This window comes from Emys orbicularis, chromosome 18 (assembly GCF_028017835.1).
Source record: "Emys orbicularis isolate rEmyOrb1 chromosome 18, rEmyOrb1.hap1, whole genome shotgun sequence".
NCBI lineage: Eukaryota > Metazoa > Chordata > Testudines > Emydidae > Emys > Emys orbicularis.
In genome coordinates, this window is record NC_088700.1 from 21691063 (window position 1) to 21712101 (window position 21039).

General features: G+C 51.1%; 1 protein-coding gene across 1 annotated transcript in view; it reads right to left on the reverse strand.

The window, feature by feature from the left end:
* LOC135891249 (discoidin domain-containing receptor 2-like) overlaps window positions 1-10663 on the reverse strand; it is a 74665-nt gene extending 64002 nt beyond the window's left edge. The window contains exons 1-2 of the mRNA XM_065418766.1: window positions 10600-10663; window positions 7868-7970 (exon numbers count right to left, since the gene is read on the reverse strand). Of these exons, the coding sequence (XP_065274838.1) occupies window positions 7868-7970; window positions 10600-10663 (167 nt within the window). The remainder of the gene's footprint in view (window positions 1-7867; window positions 7971-10599) is intronic.
* Between the last annotated feature and the right edge of the window lie 10376 nt (window positions 10664-21039).

The following is a 21039-nucleotide window of genomic DNA, read 5'->3' on the forward strand; positions in this document are numbered from 1 at the left end:
CACCCCACCCCCGATAAGTGGGTTTTATCCCCGCATCTCCCCTTGACTTGTGGAGCAGCAATAGCTCAGGGTGCGTGGCGGACTTCAGTTTGAGAGGAGCATTAAACCTTTATTTTGTAAAAATCGTATGTAAAAAACCCCCCCAAAGTGCAGAATATCAAATGTGAGCCCTGAATTGCTTATGTTTAATAAAAATGAATTGAAGTGGCAATTTTTCACTGTATCGTCTCACTTTTCTTTGTCCCCCTTTTGTAAAGAAATCTCAAGCACCTTGGGACAGGCCCTGTCCTTTGGCCACATTGTTGCTCCTCGTGCTGATTATCAGTTATACATTGGGAGAGTTTGTCTAGACAGCATTTCATAAGCATAACTGAACGTTTGGGTGCCAAGCTGAACCTGACAGCCTTGACGATTGAACCTGACACAGCATGAGAACCCAACATAGACTCACCGAATACCTGTGCAGCCAAGGCGACAGTTCTCTGAGCTGGGAAAGAGGAGAACAGGAGTTGAAACCTCCCCTCTTCTAAGCGGTGTTTAAATTCCTGTGAACCTCACTGCCTTATTTTTCACTACAGCCAGGACCACCAACCTAGAAAGCAGTCAGGGGAGACCTGCTGAACATTCCCCACCCTTTTCATTTGATAAATGAGTTAATAGAGAGCTAATGTGAGGTCCCCACAGACCCAGCTCTCTAATATGACAACACCCATTCTTATCCACCCCACCACACCGCTTTTCAGAACGGCTAAGCCAGTTTTGGTTACCCTATCTGTAACCACTAAAAAACCACACTCCTCTCCCAGAGTGAAGGACAGAATCCAGGGTCCCTGATCCCCCTTCTGCTCATGCTGACTAGTAAACAGCTGTGTTACCCACAGGGAAAGTGTGTGTCAACTCTTCCTCCAACGGCTGGTCTAGAACGGGGCCAACATCTGTTCCTGTGGTTCAAATGGTAAGGCCCTAAGCTACCAATGAGAAGGCTGAATGGTCAAACTGTGCTGCTGACCCTTGTGGGGGGATGACAGGGCTCTGGTGAGGAACTCTTAGGGTATGTCTGTGCTGCAAAGTGAAGATGTCGTGGTAGGCAGACCCCTGTTAGCTTTTGTCTAGCTAGCCCAGAGAACAACAGCTGTGCTGATGTGGTAGCACAGGCTAGTAATCAGAGTACAAGCCCTCCAGGGATCCTGGGTACAAACTCTGGTTGCTAGCCCTGTTGCTAACATCTATACAGCTATTGTTACCCATGCTAGCTAGATTAAAGCTAACCCTAGTACGTCTACCTGTGCTACGCTCACACCTTTGCTTGCAGCGGAGACATACCCTTGCAACAAGTTTTATACTGGGGGGGCGGAGGGGGGGGGGGATAATCTGTAAATTGTGGTGAGACTCACCAGTTGCACATTTTGCTTGTTGTAATCCACTGGTGAGTGTGAGTGTTGTGTCCGTCCGTCCCCCCCCCCGTGCCCAATACACCGAGGAGGTGAATCTGTGACCGCTCTGCCTCAAAGCTGGCACAAGCTGTAAACATGCATGTTGTGAGCTCTGGAGATCATCGGCTCAGTCCCAGAACTACCCTCATTAGCTGGCAGGTGACTCCTGTATAATGTGACAGCTGGAGTCTCCTACCACCCACAGTATAACAACACTTCTGAAGAGCTCAATGTGCGCACAAGGCTCTCTTCACACTCACTGTAGTGCCGTTCAGGGCCCTGCAATCGCTGAGAGGCATATGTAGTAGGTCTGTCCTTCCCAGGGTGTTCCTGGGTAAGAGCTGCCACCAAAACCCTGTGCTTGCCCACAGGGCACAACTTAAAGTCCTGATCGGAAGATGGGACTGCCAAGACCAGGGCTCTTGCTAACTGATCTTTAAGGGCATTCATTGTGCACGCGAGACAGAGAGAGAGTGTGTGTGTCCAGGACCACTCCCGGGATTTGCACAACAGGTCCTGCAATGGGGCAGCCAGCTCCACATAGTCTGGGATGAATTCTCTGCAAAATCCTGTCATGGCAATAGGGGTGGGTAAGGATAGTATCACCCTAACCTTATCCTGCTCTAGGGATCTATCTCCTGCCTCCAGTGTGACACCCAAAAACATACCCTTTTGCTGCACCAGTTGGAATTTAGTGGGAATAACCTTTAAACCAGCCTCCAGTAAACGTGTAAGTACTTCCCTCAGGGCCAGCAAGCAGTTCTCCCTGCTGCTGGTGTGAATAATAATGTCATCCACATCCCGTACAACATGATCAGCCTAGGCCAGACCTTCAGCTGCCTGTTTCATGTGGGTATGGAAAATGGCTGGGCTATTATGGAATCCCCGTGGAAGCACTGGCCAGGCAAACTTGCTCTTTCTCAAAAGTAAAGGCAAATTTATACCATGAATCCCATGTACAGTAACTCCTCACTTAAAGTCGTCCCAGTTAACGTTGTTTCGTTGTTACATTGCTGATCAATTAGAGAACATGCTCATTTAAAGTTGTGCAGTGCCCCTTATAACGTTGTTTGGCAGCCGCCTGCTTTGTCCACTGCTTGCAGGAAGAGCAGCCCGTTGGAACTAGCTGGTGGGGGCTTGGAACCAGGGTGGACTGGCAGCCCCCCTATCAGCTCTCCCCTCCCTAAGTTCCCTGTGCGGCAGCTGCCCAGCAGGCTATCAATTGCTGGGCAGTTGAGCTGTCCCTCCCCACACTGCCACGTGCTGTTCCTGCCCTCTGCCTTGGAGCTGCTCCCTGGAGCCTCCTGCTTTCTGTGCAAGAGAGGGGGAGTGGGGGGCTAATGTCAGGGTGTCCCCACTCCCCTGCTCCTGCCCCCCCCCCCCCGCTTACCCCATCGGGCCATCTCCACAGAGCGGGGGGGACACGACAGGGCTCAGGACGGAGGGAGTTTGCTGGTAGCAGCTGCTGTCTCAACTTGCCGATCTACTTAAAAAGGCAATATACTTAGAGTGGGATCAGCGTACTTAAAGGGGCAATGTGCATCTCTCTCTCACACACACACGGTGTGTGTCTCTGTCTGCCATCCTGTCTCCTCTCCCTCCATTTGTGCTGCCTTGTAGAGTGTGAGGCTACATTAACAACGTGTTAACCCTTGAGGACTCAGCCTTACTTTAGCAGTAAGGCATTCCCTGGGAAATATCCCACCCTGACTCCACAACCTCAACCAAGCTTCACAATCATCATCGCTGTGTACAGTATTAAATTGTTTGTTTAAAACTTATACTGTGTGTTTATATAGTCTTTTGTCCGGTGAAAATAATTTCCCTGGGACCTAACCCCCCCTATTTCCATTAATTCTTATGGGGAAATTGGATTTGTTTAACATTGTTTCGCTTAAAGTCACATTTTTCAGCAACAGAGCTACAACGTTACGCGAGGAGTTACTGTACAGGCAGACTTCAAAACCCATTATAGATATCTAGTGCTGAAAACCACTTTGAACCACTAACAACTCTTGCCATCATCTCAGGGTATGTCAGTGCAGGTTTTATCCTCACTCACACCAGTTTCTTGTAGCTTTAGGGTTACTTTATCCTCTCCTCCACCCCCCGCTCAAAAAAACCCAACCCACCAGGATTATGCTGCAATTTTTTACACATGCCCACAACACTACTTATGCTGAGCTACAAAACTGTTGAATCACAGCAAGCTTGTGTCAGGCCTAAATATGCTTTTGCTCCCAACACTTACAAACTGTGATCAAGTCACCCCTTAACCTTCTCTTTCTTCAATGAAATAGATTAATCTCCTTGAGTCTATCACTATGAGGCACGTTTTCTAGTCCTTTAATTATTCTCATGGCTCTTCTCTGAAGCCGCTCCAATTTATCAACATCCTTCTTGAATTGTGGACACCAGAACAGGACACGGGATTCCAGTAGAAGTTGCACCACTGCCAACAAAGAGCTAAAATAACCTCTCTGCTCCAGCTGGAATTTAGTCTCCTATTTATGCCTTCAAGGATCACATTAGTCCTTTTGGCCACAGCGTTGCACTGGCAGCTCATGTTCAGCTGATTATCCACCACGATCCCCAAATCTTTTTCAGAGTCACTGCTTCCCAGGATGGAGTCCTGCATCGTATCAGTATGGCCGACATCCTTGGTTCCTAGCTGCATACATTTGCATTTTGTTGTATTCAAATGTATATTGTTTGCTTGGGCCCAGCTTACCAAGCGATCCAAACGGCTGTGCATTAGTGACCTGTACTCTTTGTTATTTAGCAATCCCCTCCCCCCCAAGCTTTGTATCATCATGGGGGGGAGGGATAGCTCAGTGGTTTGAGCATTGGCCTGCTAAACCCAGGGTTGTGAGTTCAATCCTTGAGGGGGCCACTTGGGGATCTGGGGCAAAATCAGTACTTGGTCCTGCTAGTGAAGGCAGGGGGCTGGACTCGATGACCTTTCAAGGTCCCTTCCAGTTCTAGGAGATGGGATATCTCCATTTAAAAAAAAAAAAAAAAAAAAAATCTGCAAACATGATCAGTAATGATTTTATCTTTTCTTTCAGGTCATTGATAAAAATCATAAAAGTAGCATAGAATATACATGAGAAGAAATGGAGGATAGCGAGAAGTGATCCCTGTGGGACCTCATTAGAAACACACCTGTTTGATGATGTTTTCCTGTTTATAAGTACATTGTGAAACCTGTTAGTTAGCCAGTTTTTAAATTGATTTAATGTGTTCCATATTAATGTTGGATTGTTCTAGTTCTTTAATCAAAATGTTGTGTGGTACCAGGTCAAATGCCTCACATCAACACTGTTATCTTTATTAACCCAACTTGTCGTCTCTTCAAAAAAGATATCCAGTTAGTTTGACAGCCTCTATTTTCCATAAACTCATGTTGATTGGCATAAATTATATTATCTTCCTTTAATTCTTTATTAATTAATTCCCGTATCAACCATTCCAGTATTTTGGTGCTCCTGTCCTTAATCATTCCTTTTGCTAAAGACACTAGAGAGGCACGACTCAACAGGGATGGTCTAGACAGTAGTTGGTCCTGCCATGAGGGCAGGGGACTGGACTCGATGACCTCTCGAGGTCCCTTCCTGTCCAAGAATCTATGAATATCCTAACCTTGCTGCTGCCCACAATACAAATAATATTATACCAGCTGTCACATCTGGAGTCACCCTGGACCCTTCTACTGCAGAGGAGTCAGAGACCTTCTCTATCTCCCGTCACAGTTTCTGGGACGTTATTACTCTCCTCTGTGATCCCAGCACAATATTTCCTTTTGCTGCGGGTTACTACATTAATATCCTTAGACATATGCCAAATATCATTCCCAACCATCATTTCAACGGGAATATTGTCCACCACCCCTACAATCAAATCACCTTCTACACCTTCCACTCCACGTGCACTTTCGCTAAAAGTACAGGAATCCTAGATCCTCCCGCTACCATAAGCTCTGCCATTAGGCCAGGTAACATGTTGCTCTCTTGGATCACACTCCATGGAACCAGAGAAATCTGTACTCCAGAGTCTCTCCACTCTATGCGCTCTCTGTTATTGATCTTGACAACCATGACAAATTCCATATTTGGCTTTGCAGGGCCAGTGCCCACAAAACTCATCAAGCAAACCGTAGGTGCCTCTGGGGCTTCTGTGCTGATGACAGTTGCATTGACATGGATTGGCTGGGGCTAAATTTCTTTCAGCTTAGGGCACTGATTTTTCAGGTGCTCAGTAGAGAGACACTGGTAACACCTTCTTGGGCCCTCCCCTTTCACAGGCCATCTCTGATGAGGATTACCAGGAGAGGAATGATTCTGGAGGACTGAGTACTTAGGCTCCTAACCACTCTCCTTTTTCCCAGGGGTAAAACAGGATCCCTCTTTAGACTGGGTTGGTACCCCTCCTTCTGTGGCTTGCGCTCAAGGGACATCTGGGCTTACACAAAGGCATCAGCCAGCGTAGCCATCTCTGCTACAGATTTTACAGATTTAAACCACAAGCAATTTTTTACATCATCAGTGCACATACTCAAGAAATGTTCTTGAGCAATGAGATCAAGCAATCGGTCATAATCCTCAGCCCCTTTTCCTTTTATCCATTTTCTTATTAGGTCACACATCTTATAAACATATTTACTATGACTCATGCCAGCACTCCTTTTAAGATCTCTAAATGTCACCCTATACACTTCAGGAGTAATTTGGAACCTTTGTCTAACAGTTTCCTCAAATTTAGAAGATATTAAAGCTTCCCGAATTGGCATTTCATTAAATACATTCAAAGCTTTACCAGACAGTTTTGCAATCAGTGTGGGGACTTTCTTGTCCTCAGGAATCTTATAGCTTTTCAAAAGTGGTGAAGTACTCTTCAATGCAATCTGCTCTCTTTGTAAGCAGGACACAGCTGGTCCCAGCTGTGGATTCCTTCAGTGGAGGGAGATGTCAGTGACTATGGGATCTTTCCATGTTTTTCTAAGAGTTCCAGATTGTATTTTCTCTCTTTCTCCTCAGCCTCTTTGTCCCTTAGCTCCCTGGCTCATTTATGGGCTTCACCATCCTTTCCTTTAGCTCCATGGCTCTTCTATGGGTGGCTTCTTCTCTTTCTTCTTTTGGCTTTTCAGCTTCCAGCACAGCAGCTGTTTCTTTCGGACTCATTTCTGCCTGCCACATCTGGTACCGGTGTTCTCTCTCTTTTTCTGCTGCCTCCAATCTGGCCAGCTCTAACTTTGCAGTTGTGCCACTGCCGCTCATTTTTATGCTTTACTGTTTTTATTTCCCTCACCCGAAATAAGCAAACAGAAAACAACAAACTGGAGCCCTTCTTTGACTGTCTCCAGCCACCCCATTGGAGACTGAGTTTTCAAATGATACCTCACAAGGGGTGAACATAGGGGTACAGACTGTCACAATTATCCACAGACCAACAGCAATAATTCATGGGTAAGGTTGGAAGTAAGTCATCAGTTAGTCTTTTTACAAGAAGGGTAATGATGAAAAATGGAAATATGGTAATGGAAAAAGATTGAAATATTTCTTGACAGAGAAAGGAATTGATTTGACAATTCCTTAACTGTATATTTCCCAGGTTTTAAGGCACTCTGCTGGTTTTAAAAAAAATGGGATTAGAACAACCTTAATTGAACATAAAGTCCAATGAAAGCTATTCCATCACCCACCTTTCTCTCTAACGTTCTGGGATCAACACAGCTATAATTACACTGCATACAATAACTCCCTCTGGTCTCAACTGCCAGGCTGGAGCAGAGAGAAAGGTGGTCACTAAGGTAGACAGGGCTCGGAACACAGACGCTTTAGCAGGAATAACCCAAATCTGCATTGCAGGAACTGCTGCATATGGAATGCAGATGCAATACGCTCTGAACGCAAGACACTGCTAAGTAAGCAGCCACCCTTCCTGGGGGGCCTGGATAACAGTGAAAAGTTCTTCTAAAGGAACCGTGACCATCTACTTGCCAAGCAAAGATGAATGAAAGCTCTCTTGGTCACTGCTGCTTACCTGGCCATCCAGAAACAGACAAAGAAGCGGTAGGACTCCTGTGCTACAAATTGTGAATGTTCCCCATTGATTGATGATGCTAAAAGTCCCAGCTGCATGAGTGACTTTGTGTGGTTCACAGTTTCAACCAAATTGTCTGCAATAGCCCACCTGAAACACAGGCTGCCAGAGGCATTGCCTGTGTCCACCAGAATATCACAAGTCCTTTGGTCACCTGTCTATGCTCTATCTTTATGCAAATACAGTATGGAATATGGTCACCTAGGTAGGCGGTGAGTTTTAATAAGGCTGACATTAGGGAAAGAGGATTTCATCTTAGGCTAAAAGATTTTCAGTCCAATTTTATATATTCTAGAGTACGATTGGATTGCTTTCGCAAGGGATTAACTCACCGCGCATACTGGGGTCCTGTGGAGTCATACCACTGACTGGAGGCCGTAATGTCTTCGTCTCGGATGGTCCCTTCATGCATCCCCAAAGGGTATCGGCATATTGCTGGAGGGGGAACAGGAGCAGGTTAAACATCAGTACCAGACTTTTAATTTGAAGCGCAAGACAATTTTGGTTTGTGGGTTTGTTTTGTGGTTTTGCATTTGGGCTTTAGTTTGTGGTAGATGGCCAGCCTGTGTTGGAAAGTTGTACTACAGCTTTTGTACTGCAATCCTGTGCAGGTATACTTTGAAAACATTAAGAGGAAACAGCTACTCAAAGGTGGCAATTTTAATGAGGTCTCAGATGTACAATTCATGCAACTGCACCAAGCCAGCAAAACCCAGTAGCTATGTATCTTGCATCATGTATGATTTTTTGATGCACTCATAAACAAACGGATATAGTCCACCATTGTGCTCACAAACCCTCTCCCCGCAAACCCATGATGTGGCCACCCAAGGCATCCCGTACTGTCCTGTCTCTCCTGGACCTAGCTGCACTGTCTGGCTGCTTGTGCCGGGCTAGCGCCGTCATCGCCCCAGTCCTGGCGAAAGCACTCCCTACGCACGTCACACAGTGCCCCGTACGCCACTGGAATGGATGACATTATACGCACTGGCACCCAAACAGCTTGGTAAGCAGCTCCATCTTGCCTTCAGTTGGCCAAAGGCACCATCTTGTTCCCGCTCAAGGTGTAATTACACCTTCTGCCACATGCTCTTACATCATGGCTTCATGAGCCAGGGGAGTAGACGATAGGGTGGATCTCCCAAAATAACACTGGGCAAAGACACCCCGCTGATATCCCCATTGTTAAGTGGACATAAAGTCCCAGTCTGTCCAATTCGAAAATGACGGCACTCCAGAATACTCTGCCATCTTGCATTCTGCCATTGCATCCCACGTTGGTGTTCATGAACCTCCTTCTAGGGTTGACTATGGTCAGCATAATAAATATCCTTTCCAGTTTATAGAATCGTGTACATCTGAGGGGTGGGGGCAGACAATGAGCACATGTGCCATTGATGGCCCCAGTTCAGTTTGGGAAGCTATTCACTCAAAGACAGCTATTATTTCGGGGACATTTATGACTTCACTGCCCATAGATGAACCACAGAATTGTAGGACTGGAAGGGACCTCAAGAGGTCATCTAGTCCAGTTCCCTGCACTCATGGCAGGACTAAGTATTATCTAGACCATCCCTACAACAATAATTGTCTGGCAAACATCCTACACAATAGAATCAACATTTGACTTGCCAATGTCTGGACTGGGCTATCAGGGGGTCTGCAAATTACAAGTGAGGGTGATCAGCAGAGCTGTATGTGTGGTAGAGCACAGGACCTGACTAGTGGGGGGCTCTGTGTCAGGACTGGGGGGCACTGGCAGAGCTGGGGGGTGGGGGAAAGCCCAGGGCTGGGAGAGCAGAGGAGCTTCAGGTTGGATTGAGGGGCACTAGCAGAGCTGTGTGTGCATGCAGCGGTAAGTAGCCAAAGATTCTAACAGCAGGCAGAGACAGATTCAGCTTATCAGGACTATAACCCTGTGCATAGGGTGCCAGCTCCTGGAGTCCTGTGATTAGCCCTGAGGGGGGCAGCTGCCCTGTGCACCTCAATAGGGTGTTAACCCCACCCAGCAGAGGGCTCTGGGTGTGACCCTTCATCCTGGGTAAGTATTGCCTCCCACACCCACTGCTGTTCCTGCCTCTCCAGGGGGAACAGGTTTCCAAATGCTGCTTCTGAGGCAGGAGGGGAGCCCAACTGCTACCCCACTCCAAGTTGGGGGTGGGGCCACCACATGGGGCCTCATGTCAAGGTGTGTCATGGGCCCCAGGTTGCTTTACTCTGGCCCTGGCTACAGGCCAGCACGGCCCCGGAGCTGGGGCTGCGCTGGGGCTCAGAGGAGTGGAGAGGGACCAAAGCAGGGACAGAATAGGACACTCGCTGGGGGCTCCAAAGAAATAATGTTAGAGGCAGAGAGTCCATCAGGCCCCTCCAGGCCAGACCTGCCCCCTCGTACGTGCCCGGGGGTTTGGCCAAGACATGGCCCAGTGTCACGCTGGGGCTGGTTACAGACAATCCCACAGACCAACACACCTCATCACCGGGACTTTCTCTGACCTTCAACTAACACTTTCCCCTTTCTGCACCATGTCCCACCCCTCTCACTTACAGCCTATGACCTGCCCCATAGGACCCCGTCCCCCTTCGCTATCCAAAGGCCTGTGTCCCTCTGCCCTGGGACTGGACCAAGCACTGAGCCAAGCTGAGCCCAACCTCTCCTCCTGCATCAGCCCCTCCAGACTCCACTCCTCCTGGCTGCAGCTCTCTCGCTCTCCCGCCTGCCTGTATCTGGCAATTTACTGCCTGAAGTGAGCCCAGGACCCCAGAGCCGGCCTGACACTTGCCTGTCATTACTCATCCCATGCCCATGTGGCTCCTGGTGGTAGCAGGATTGCCAGTGCTGAGACAGCCTCACTGGTTGCAGACCCACCTGGAGGGCAGGACGGGAATACGTCCATGCACCAGTGTGGAGCTGGGATTCCCACCTGCACTCTGGGAAGGCTGGGCGCCTGGCACCATGTTTGTAACTTCATACAAATGGGTCCAGTGTAAGATGGAAAATAAGGGGGGAAATGAAAACACACAAGGCAGGAGATTAGGGTCCTCCCCACGCTTGGTGGCTCCCTACCGGGGTTGACTTCGGCACTGGATGGCTCAGGCAGGGCAGCCAGCAGCAGCATGCAGAGGATCATGGTGGGCAGTGGGAGGCGCTGCACCGGGTCAGTCGGGCGTGAGTCCTTCACAGCCAGCAGCTGCCATCTACATTTCTGAAAGACAAAGCAAAAGAGGGGAGATCAAAGTCCTCTAGTCAGGGACCCTTGTGGAGCTGCAGACGCTCAGCACTGTGCCATGGCGCAATGAGCCACAACACCCTGCACACGGCTGCTAGTGTTGACTCTGGAGCTATTCAATGCTGTGGGAAGTTCACTGTCTCCCAGCAGAGCGGCCCTGCGTATTGTGCACAGCGGCCAGGGCCGGCTCTAGGCACCAGCGCTCCAAGCATGTGCTTGGGGCGGCACTTTCCAAGGGGCGGCGCTCCAGCCCACTCCCCTCCCCCCCCCTTTTTTTTTTTGCTTGGGGCGCAAAAAGCCGGGAGCCGGCGCTGAACCAAGATGTTCCCTGTCAGCTGAGGCTTTCAGGCTGCGCTGGAACTGACGCTGCAGTTCTGGCTTCAGTAGCTAGATGGCGCTCATGGCAGCCTGAGTCGCACAGGCTGAACTGCAGTTCAGGCTGCCCTGCGGCTGGAGAGCCGGAGCGTCATCCCCCGGAGCTGAGCCCGGCTGCGGCGGCGAGAGGGGCTCAGCTCCGGGGGATGATGCTCTGGCTCTCCAGCGGCAGTCCAGCCTGTGTGTGAGGGGCCGGGGAGGGAGGGAAGTGGGGCCCGGGATGCAGGGAGGGGGGAGGGGTCCTGCTGCCGCTGATGCTCTGCTCTGAGTCTCTCCAGGGCGGCGTTTCCCCACCCGAGGGGGCTGTGCAGGGCGCCGCCGGGCTGGGCAGAGGGCGCGGATCCCGGCTAGCGCTGACAGGGCGAGTGGCTGGGCAGCCCAAGCTGCCAGGGAACTGCCCCCTCCTGCCCACGGACCCAGCCCACCGCGCACCTCCCCCGCCTCAGCCCCACGCTGCCTGCCCTGGGCCCCCACAGCGCCAGGGGCGGGGAGAGGCAGAGCCCGGCTCTGAGCGGGGCAACAGGAGATACTGCCCCGCTGGGGGACCCCCGCAGCTCAGGCACCTGGGAGGGTCAGTGTCCGTCCTCTCGGCTCTGCCTGCACGGGGCTGGGGAAGCAGCTGTCAGCGCCTGCCCCTCTCAGCCCTTGCACCCCCCATCCCACTTGCAGCCTCTTCAGTTGTACCTCCCCCCCATCGCTCCTTCACCGAACCCCTTCCCCTTGTACTCTCCCTTCACCCACACCTCTCCCCTTGTATCCTCCCCCAGCCTCTCCTCCCACACCTCCCCCTTCACCTCTTCTCCCGCAACCCTCCTGATACCCCCTCTCCTCCTCCACCCTCCTCCGCGAGTACATCACACCCCGCTTCTCTGCCAGTGTAGAGCCCCCAAGCACCCCCACACCCGCTCCTCTGCCTGAACCCTCTTTACTAGATCCCCATCCCTTTCCGGGTACAAGGTTTGAGGGTTAGACCTCATGTGCATTTGGAGCACTAAAGATGGGGTTGCGGGGGATGGGGGGGGGGCTGAGATTTATACTAAAGTGAAATAAAAATAGGAGAAACGGTTTGATCCCCACTGCAAGTGTAAACAGGGATTGCTGTGGTGAACAAGGTCGTCACGTTTGGGGGAAGGAGCCCAGGGCTGGGGCGGCAGAGGGTTGGGGAGGGAGAGCCCAAGGCTGGGGTGGGGGGCAGCCAAAATTTTTTTGCTTGGGGCGGCAAAAAACCTAGAGCCGGCCCTGACAGCAGCACACCAGTATCACTTTCAGATAAACCCTGGCCGGTCATACGTTAAGAGCTCCAATGCAAAGTCACTTCTGCCCCTGTTTATTCGCTCCCCTCCTTTAAAACACAGCGATCGCAAAGCTGCCCAGACACCTCCTTACGGCAAAGCACACAGGGTCACTTTCAAAGCATGCCTCCGCAAACCCTTCCCGGATCTCCGCACTTCTGGGGTGAGGACACCTGGGGGCAGAATGATTGCACTCGGCCACAAGCGCCTTGCTTTGTGGGCCCTGCGCTCCAGACAGATGGTGCTGAGCAGAATGCAGGATCAGGCACCGGCGTCAGGGCTGTGCTAGGAGTGACTGTGGGCAGCGAGCAGCAGCAAGGGATTTAGTGACTAGTTGGGCATGTAAAGCCTCATAGCTAGCACCATCCGCTCTCCCTGCCACCAGCAGCTACCGAGTGACTTGTGTAACTGAGCTGGGCAAAGCCCTATCACTCCGGCTGCCTCTGCATTTCTCTTGGAACAGGCCTTTCCCCCTTGCTCGTAACCTTCTCAGACTCGTACCCTCTGGGAGAGCGTTCCCCGGGTCTATTCTGCACCTAATGGTCAGTTTCTTTACAGTGGAACAAAAGCATGTGGCTGTTTTCGAGTGCGTCCGTTCCGTCCTTCCTAAAACCCTGCTGCCCTCGCCCAACAGCAATTTGGGGTAGCAGTGCAAACTGGGCCAGCGAGACAGTGCGGAACGGTTAAAATGCATGCTTTTCACACGCACACAGATCCTAATGATTGCCAGTTTTTTACTAACAATCTGACAGTGCTCCATTTGTGCCCTGTGATGTTTCTCTCTGGAGACATATCTGAAATAGGGCAGACCCCTGCCTCATTCAAGGCACGCAAAACAGCACTCAGTGTGCAAGGGTTCTGTGAGAGCTCTTGTCTTGCTGAGCATATCCTGCAGGAATGCCACCCAGCAAACCGTTCCGTAAGAAAAAGTGTCATTGCTTCCTAGCTGTTGGGGTTTTTTTAAACTAGGAAATGCCACAGAAAGCTACCTTAAAAGAACAGTAAGATTATACAGTGCAGCACTCAAAAGTTCGAGTCACATTCACCAGCCTAACCTCAACCTCTGCCCCTTGTGCACATGCATTATGACTCAGGCATTCATTACAGGATCATGTGGTATTTCTGATGCAGAACCCTGCCCCGCTAGTTACAGCACTCAGGCTGTATGGGGAAAGATGATACAATGATAACAAAAGACAGCTGCCGGGTTCACTGCATCCCATTCAGCCAGGGCCCTGGGTAGGGTTCGGAGGCATGGGTGACCATGTGACTGAAGCCACATGGCAATGCAGACAGGAACCGGTGCTTGTTCTGCCCTGACTTTTAAGTGCTGCACTTTGCAAAGGAACCTCTGAAAGCTCACGTTCCATACAGAGAGACACAGAAATGAAACACTGAACTGCCAGCCAGAGGGCCCTGGCAATACTTACACGTCCCACAGAGGAAGTATAACAGAGAGAGAGTTCGACAATCCCATTCCAGAAGGAGCCCTTTAGTAAACACAGCGCTGCCGACTGCACTCGTCCGACTGCAAACACGTGGCCATTGCTGACCCTTCCTCGCATGGGGGCCCTGGAGGATGGTGCACGCCCACCTGCTCTGTGGGCCAGCAGGGAGACATGGCTCTGCCTCCTCCCTGCCCCCTTAGGGAGGCTGGTGACTGCAGTTTCAGCTGACCCTGTCAGACCAGGCACAGAGCAGGGGGAGGCAAAGGAAACCCAAGAGGCAATAATGCTGGTATGTGCTCCGTGCCTTCCTTTAGCTAAGGATGCTGTCCTGCCCAATGCCAATGTGACTGGAGGGCACTGGTTGATCAAATACAGAACTGATCAAATACATCCCTCTGAAAGATGAGCCTGATCACATCAAAATCCTGTGTCAATAAAGATACATGGGGCCATTATTGGCCCAACAAACAGAGTGTAAAGATATGTACATTCCCAGATGCTACCCCACATATCTGAGATTACAGGAGATAATGAGCAATATTATTTTGTATCAGGAGAAACGGTGTGTGGCAGCTTTAGGGTCATGCACTGAGCCTCAAATGTGGTGTTTTCTGACATTTAAATGCTTCGATGCATGTCCAGTTAGCAAAGTGTAGCCTGCCAGGCGCTTACCTAGGTCCCTGGGTCTCCGTATGCTGGTAGTTCGGGGGAAGCCAAGGGCAGACTCAGAGTCTGCTGGGCCACCCTGCGGGAGAGAGGAGAGACACTATTTAGACCAGAGCGACAGGGGACCTGTCAGCTGGGGGAGGATGCCCAGGAGCCAGCATGGCTACCAGCCCCCTGCTCAGAGGAGGGGCAGCCTCTGAGAGTAAGGAGGGGGGCAGAGCCAAGTGACTGACAAGTGAAAGCCTGGGAGAAGAGCAGCCCTGACCCATAGGAAGTGAGCTGCCCACCTCCGGGGAGCACTGGAGAGGAGAGAAGCCAGTCTGAAGCCAGCCACTGAAAGGGCATGGCTGGCTGTGGGTGAGCTGGTGAGTCCCAGGGTACATGCAGGGTCCCCCTGAAAAAGAGCCTCTGCCTGCAACACCTCTCAGCTTGGTCCTTTCCCTCCTCGAGGTGACTCCCAGGCCAGGCTGAGTTAGTTCTCCAGTTCCCTAGAGAAATCAGTCATGACATGGCACCACCGCTCTGGCTGCTGGGCCAGGGCTGCCGCCTGCTGGGCGTGTGTCTAAGCGCTATGGTAAGAGACTAACGTTAGGATCTGTCGAGTTTAGTAACCTGCACCCCTTTGTGGTGAGCAGAACTCCTGGGACTGCATGAAGAGGATGCCTGTCAGCAGCGATCGGAGGTGTCCAGAGCCACCTCTGAACCTGAGGAGCACTCACAGAGCTGCGAGGGCTCCATCTTTTAGAGGGTCAGGGAACTGTTTGGGAGACTCCTCAAGCCAGTGGTAAGGGTTTGGGGATTTTCTTACCTGCTGCCTATTAAATCTGTGGAGGGACTTACTACCTTATCCCATGTGAGAGTCTTTGGGGCTGTACTGAACCCAATCAGCCAAGGTGCTAATTGCTATTGCAGAAGATATTATCACAGGTCATCCAGGGCCCCTACAAACCACATGTACCAACGGGACACAGATTTTGATGTTTTCTGTATCCGGTCAGGTGATGGGGAAAATTCACAGGTATTATCTGTGGGGGCATCAGTGACCCTGACAGTAGTGTTTTACTATTACAGTTACTTCCTGTTTAATATAATTCTGTGCTGAATACATTGTGTGTGGTTGTGTTATTTCTTGGGAGTCTCCAACTCTGGCACATAAGTGGGGGATACCCGAGCGGCCCTGGTGACTGGGCCAGGAAGGACCAAGAGGGGTGGAGGCACACCAAATAAATTAACATGGAAAGAAAATCAGGAGGTTACACCTTGTTGAGCTGCAGGCGGGATCCAAGGCCTGGCCATCCAAACTCACGAGGAGGTTAGCGCTAAAGGAGGTAACGGGGTGGAGAAGGGCTACACAAGCAATACAGATCGACCTGCCCTCCACATTATTTACCACTCCAATTGCTGTGTCATCGGCAACATTTATCTGCAGCGGTCCCAGGAGCACACGCCTGATAAAGCTGCAGTCGCTACCATTCACTTGCATCAGGCAAAATCTGTTTCATGGGTGACAGGCCCATAAATTAGCCATGCTGATGTGCACTGTCCCAAGGAAAGCGAGTATGAAGTGAGAATATTTTATGTTTACAGTGATTTGTTCACAGGGGCTTCTCAGTATCTGAGTCACAAATGCAGGACCCAGGTCTTCTGATTCCTAACCCTAATGCACTAGATCAGTGCAGGAGAGGGTCACAGAAGGCTGCCAGGGGCATCACTGAAATGTATTACAATCTAAAGCAAAGAAAATCTGGCTCCCCCACTCCCTGCACACCTTTCCTATTAAGAGTCAAATATTCTCTGTCAACCTCCCGAAACACATGCGCACCCATCACGTCTCTAGGCGAGGCCCTGGGTACTACTGATATATTTTTACTCTTACTTTGACAGTAAATATAATGGAACCATGAACATTTTGGGCTTTAAAGAAGGGATCATCGATGTGAAAAGGCCAGTGCTAGTGCACCGTGCCGCTGAGGAAATCACTCAGCCATTCTGTGCCTCACACTTTCCTGACTACACAATGGGGCTGTAACTTTGCACTTCTCATACGTAGGCCTCTCAGGCCTTTACAGACTAGGTGTGCAGACGCAGCCCCCTTCACCAACAGGGCAACTGGGGCACAGAGAGGCTAACTGACTTGTCCAGAGCAAGTAGGTATGGACATGCCTCCTGCTTCAGGTGTGTGGCTAATCCGCTGGCTAGACCATTGTTCCTCCCAAGGTGGGTGACTAACCCTGGCCAGGTCTACAGTGGAAAATTCATAACCCATTTTCTGCACCACTGTAGTCCCCCCTCCTCCCCAGTTCCCATGGCAGCAAGCTACAGTGTCTTTGCCACCACGTTGCCAATTCCTGCTCAGAGCAGCTCCTGGGCTCAGTCCCCACGGCCTTGCGTTGTGCTGTACTCTGTTGTGTTGTGGGGCTGGCAGGAGCCGGGAACAGAGAGGGCGCGTCTACATTGCAATTAAACATCTGCAGCTGGCCCATGTCAGCTGACTCAGGGGCTGTTTAATTGCTGCATAGACATTCAGGCTCAGGCTGGAGCCCGGGCTCGGGGACCCCATGTGCACGGCTGCATGGAGAAGCCAGGGTGGCGTTTGAGTTCTGCCAGCAAAACCCTCGCCCTCCATGGAGGCGGTAGGTCCAGCCTTGGTGTCTGGAGGAAGCAGGAGGTGTGGAGCATGAGCACGTTGAGTTATTCTTTGGGTGCAGTCCGGAGGCAGGTTGGCTGGACGGCACACAGCCTGCCCAGGTGTTGCAAAGGGGCAGCAGGGTATCAAGGCAAGAGCTCATGGGGCCAGGGCCATGAGTGAGGAGGTGGGGAGGAGGGATCGGGGAAGCAACACGTTGGAGCCATGAGAAGACATGGGAGTAGGGGCTGGGGCACTTCCAGGGCTGGGGCCTAGACATCAGAAGCAGCAGGGAAGTGGGGGCAGGCAGGCCATTTGAGGGCACTGGAGGGTGAAACCAGGGCATCCTCATCAGGTTCTGGAGCAATTGGTTCTTTGGTCACTGTGCATGGGCAGCATGAGGAGCAGCAGCTCCCCCACTCAGCATCCCCTCTCGGAGGGCTGGTACCATGGGTATCAGTCTCTCCCCACCAGAGCGTGAGATCATGCTGGGACACAAGGGAGCGTGTCAGCACAGGGAAGTGTGTGCGTGTTACGCCGGCTCCCTGGCACTTAGCAGGCAGCTCCAGAGTGCCAGAGCATCTCTGCTGCCTCTCCCTTCTCCTGCAGCACTCTGTGCTGAGATGCGATTTCTGAGCGTTTGAGGACGCTCCTCTCACCCCTTTGGCTTTGGGGCACTGCCTAGAAAGCGTCTCTCTCTGCCACAAGCCCCTCTGCTCTTCTGGCTGAGTTCAGCCTAGTGCCCCAGTTCCCCTAGTGGACGCTTGCTGAGCCTGTATCCGGGGCGAGGCTGCCTCAGCGTTAGCAGTCACTGAGGAGATCTCTGCGAGTGGAGAAGTTCTGGGCTTTGTGCTGGTCGGTCTGTTCTGCCTGCTGGTTTGTGTTTTGGGGTACCAGGTACTGGTCTAGCCGGTGGGCACCTGAGAGTTCTGGGTGGGCCACGGAGGGTGCTGCCATGATGAGCTGCAGGAGCGAGGTGTTTAATTTCTGATCCTTACGTGCTTTGTGGGAGAGGCAACGTTTGCGGCTTTGCCTGAGGTGGCCCCAGAAGCTGGTTATCCTTTCCTGCCTGTTGACTGGCAAGGGGCATTGACCTGGCAGCTGCGGGGACTGGAGTCCCTGTACATACAGTGCACTTCTCTGCAGCACTGGAGGAGGGGGGTTTCTCTTGGGGTCTGATCTCAGACAGTGAAAGTCACTGTGAAAGCTGGGCCCGAGACTTCACTCCCGGATGGTAGTATGGGTTGGATGATGTTGCTGGATAGGTTTCGCAGTGGTTTTCTCTCTCTCCTGCTTTCTTTCTGCTGTGGAAGGCACACGAGAGCTTTTTCGTGTAGAGCTTTTCCACTGAGTCCAGAACTCCCGGCTGTATTTGTTATGACTTTATTCTAACCCTGCTGTCACACATCTACCCACAGAGAAATGCCATACCTGGAGCGCAAGGCCCACATGGGCACCAAACCCCCAGGCAATAGCAAAGCCTGAGAGAGGCAGGAAAGCGTTATCCCTGTTTGCTGGGCTGGGTGGATCAAGTTGCTAATTGCTAACAGCTGGCTGCATCAGAATAAAACTCTGTTACAATCATTATGCGAGCAGAAAAAAATCTCCGTCCTGAAAAATATTTCACTCACTGGGTATGTCTACACAGCAAAGAAAATCCCGCGGCTGGCCCATGCCAGCCAGCTGCAGGGCTGTTTCATTGCTGTGTAGACTTCCGGGCTGCAGCCCAAGCTCTGGGATCCTCCCGCCCCGCAGGAGCCTCCAGCCTGAGTTCCAGCCCGAGCCCGGAAGTCTACACAGCAGTGAAACAGCCCCACAACTGGAGCCCCGCAAGCCTGAGTCAGCTGTGTAAACACACCCACTGAGAAGTGGAGGAGAGAGCAGCTTTCTCCAACCTATAGAGCAGACACCAAGTCAGAGAAACAAGCCCGCCTCTTCCCTCAGGTACAGGCAAAGACCACTACTGTCCCCAGTGGAGCATGTGACCCCGCATTCCATAACACTCCCTACAGTGGGAGCAGGAGGGAACTGCTGCTAACATTTCTAACTGGATCTGCACGAAATAGGTGGAGTTTTGGGCCCCTCCTACGTCCCATCCTCTCTGCAGAGCTCCATTGTGGAGGGCTGGAATGTTCGGGAGCTTTGGGGATCCACGATGAAAGAGATGCTACTGTTTGAACTTGCTCATTTCCAAACGGTTCCCTGAGAGTGGGATAGGATGACCAGATAAGAGGAAGAAAATATCGGGACACATGAGGGGGAGGGGATGTTTGCCGGCGGAGCCAAAAGAAAAAGCAGAGTACCGTGAAATATCGGGACAAATTGCGTCCCGACCTAACATCGGTCGGGATGTGGGACAAACGCCTAAATATCGGGACGGTCCCAATTTTATCGGGACGTCTGGTCACCCTAGAGTGGGAGTCCTGCTCTGGGTGCACAATGCCCTAATGTCAGGATGTTCTGGGGCTGTAATCCACCTGCTGGTGGCAGTGCACAGCCTGGGCTCTCACTATACAGGCAGAAGGAATTGGCTTCTCTCTTTGATTATGGGGTGTACAGTTCTGCCTGGCATGGTTCTAGTCAGGGAAATGGCTCTGTGAATGGCTGACTGGCCAACTATGTAAACCCCCTCTCCGTTACTTAGAGGTCGAGTGGGCTGGAGGACGACACGCCTGTTTCATGACAACTGTCAAGGTTTCAGAACGGGTTTACGTTCTGCATCAGAATGAAAACTAAACCTCTCAAACGTTCTCATGAAACAGAAAGGTGGCCAATCAGTCACACTCTGTCTCATCAGAAGTGGCCAGAGAGCCCTGGAACTCAGAATACTTCCCGGCCTAAACATTTTGGCTTCGATGAAACAGCATATTGCAATGAAAACACAATTTGTTGAAAATGTTCTACCCAGCTCCACTTTCAAGTCAGTTTTGCTCAGCTTACAAGTCAAACAAGGATTTTTCTGATTCTAATTCTTGTTTTATGGTAAAACTCCTGTCTCTTTCTTCCTGTTTGACATCATTGCTTTTGACCACGATTCTGCCTTTGAAACATAGCTGGCAGTTTGCTGAAGATGCACAGGACAGACTGGAATACAGCTGTCTTCCCACAGGGTTGCCTTTGTAGAGTGATCAATAATAAACAGTGGGATTCTGCACAGCAGGGATGTGCTGCAAGAACGGGCCACTATTCCAGCAAACGTGCCCAGGACCACACTTTAGATCTGTCTATCTGCAAGCCAGTTACTGCACTTCCACCAAGCAAGCATCATTGCACTATTATTGTCTGGAAGAAGAATTATAACAGAACAACCGAGAAAACTGTTTCTGGAGCTCAAGCCTCAGCTAAAAGACAGCCTGATCCAAAGCCAATGGAAGTCTTTTTACTGGCTTCACTGAGCAACACACTGAAAGGACATCTTGCCTTGTGGCTGAGCGAGGTGCACACGCACCCTACGATCAGGGCTCCACCCTTACCAACACGAACCAGGCTGCCAGCACAGAAAAGAGACAAGGGCTGGGGATTATCAGGCGCTGAGGAAAGCTGATAACTGCTACGGCTCACTCAGGCCAGACACACAGCCCTTTGGGAAGTCAGTGATAGGGACCGAAATGACAGAAGAATTGGAGCAGGGACAATGAGATCACAGAGATACGTTCTGGGACAGCGACAGGGTGTCAAGCAAGGCAGAGCAGAGCAGGAACAGTAATAAAGCCAACCAGGCAGGGTTTTTGAAGGGCCAAGAGAGGCACATTGAATTTGATAGTCATTTTCAGAGGGCTGTGGAGTTGCAGGGGTGCTGATAAGGCACGGAGCAGAACCCTCTGGGGTGGGATTTGGGCTCAGGATTTTCAGAAAGAGCAACATGGCCTA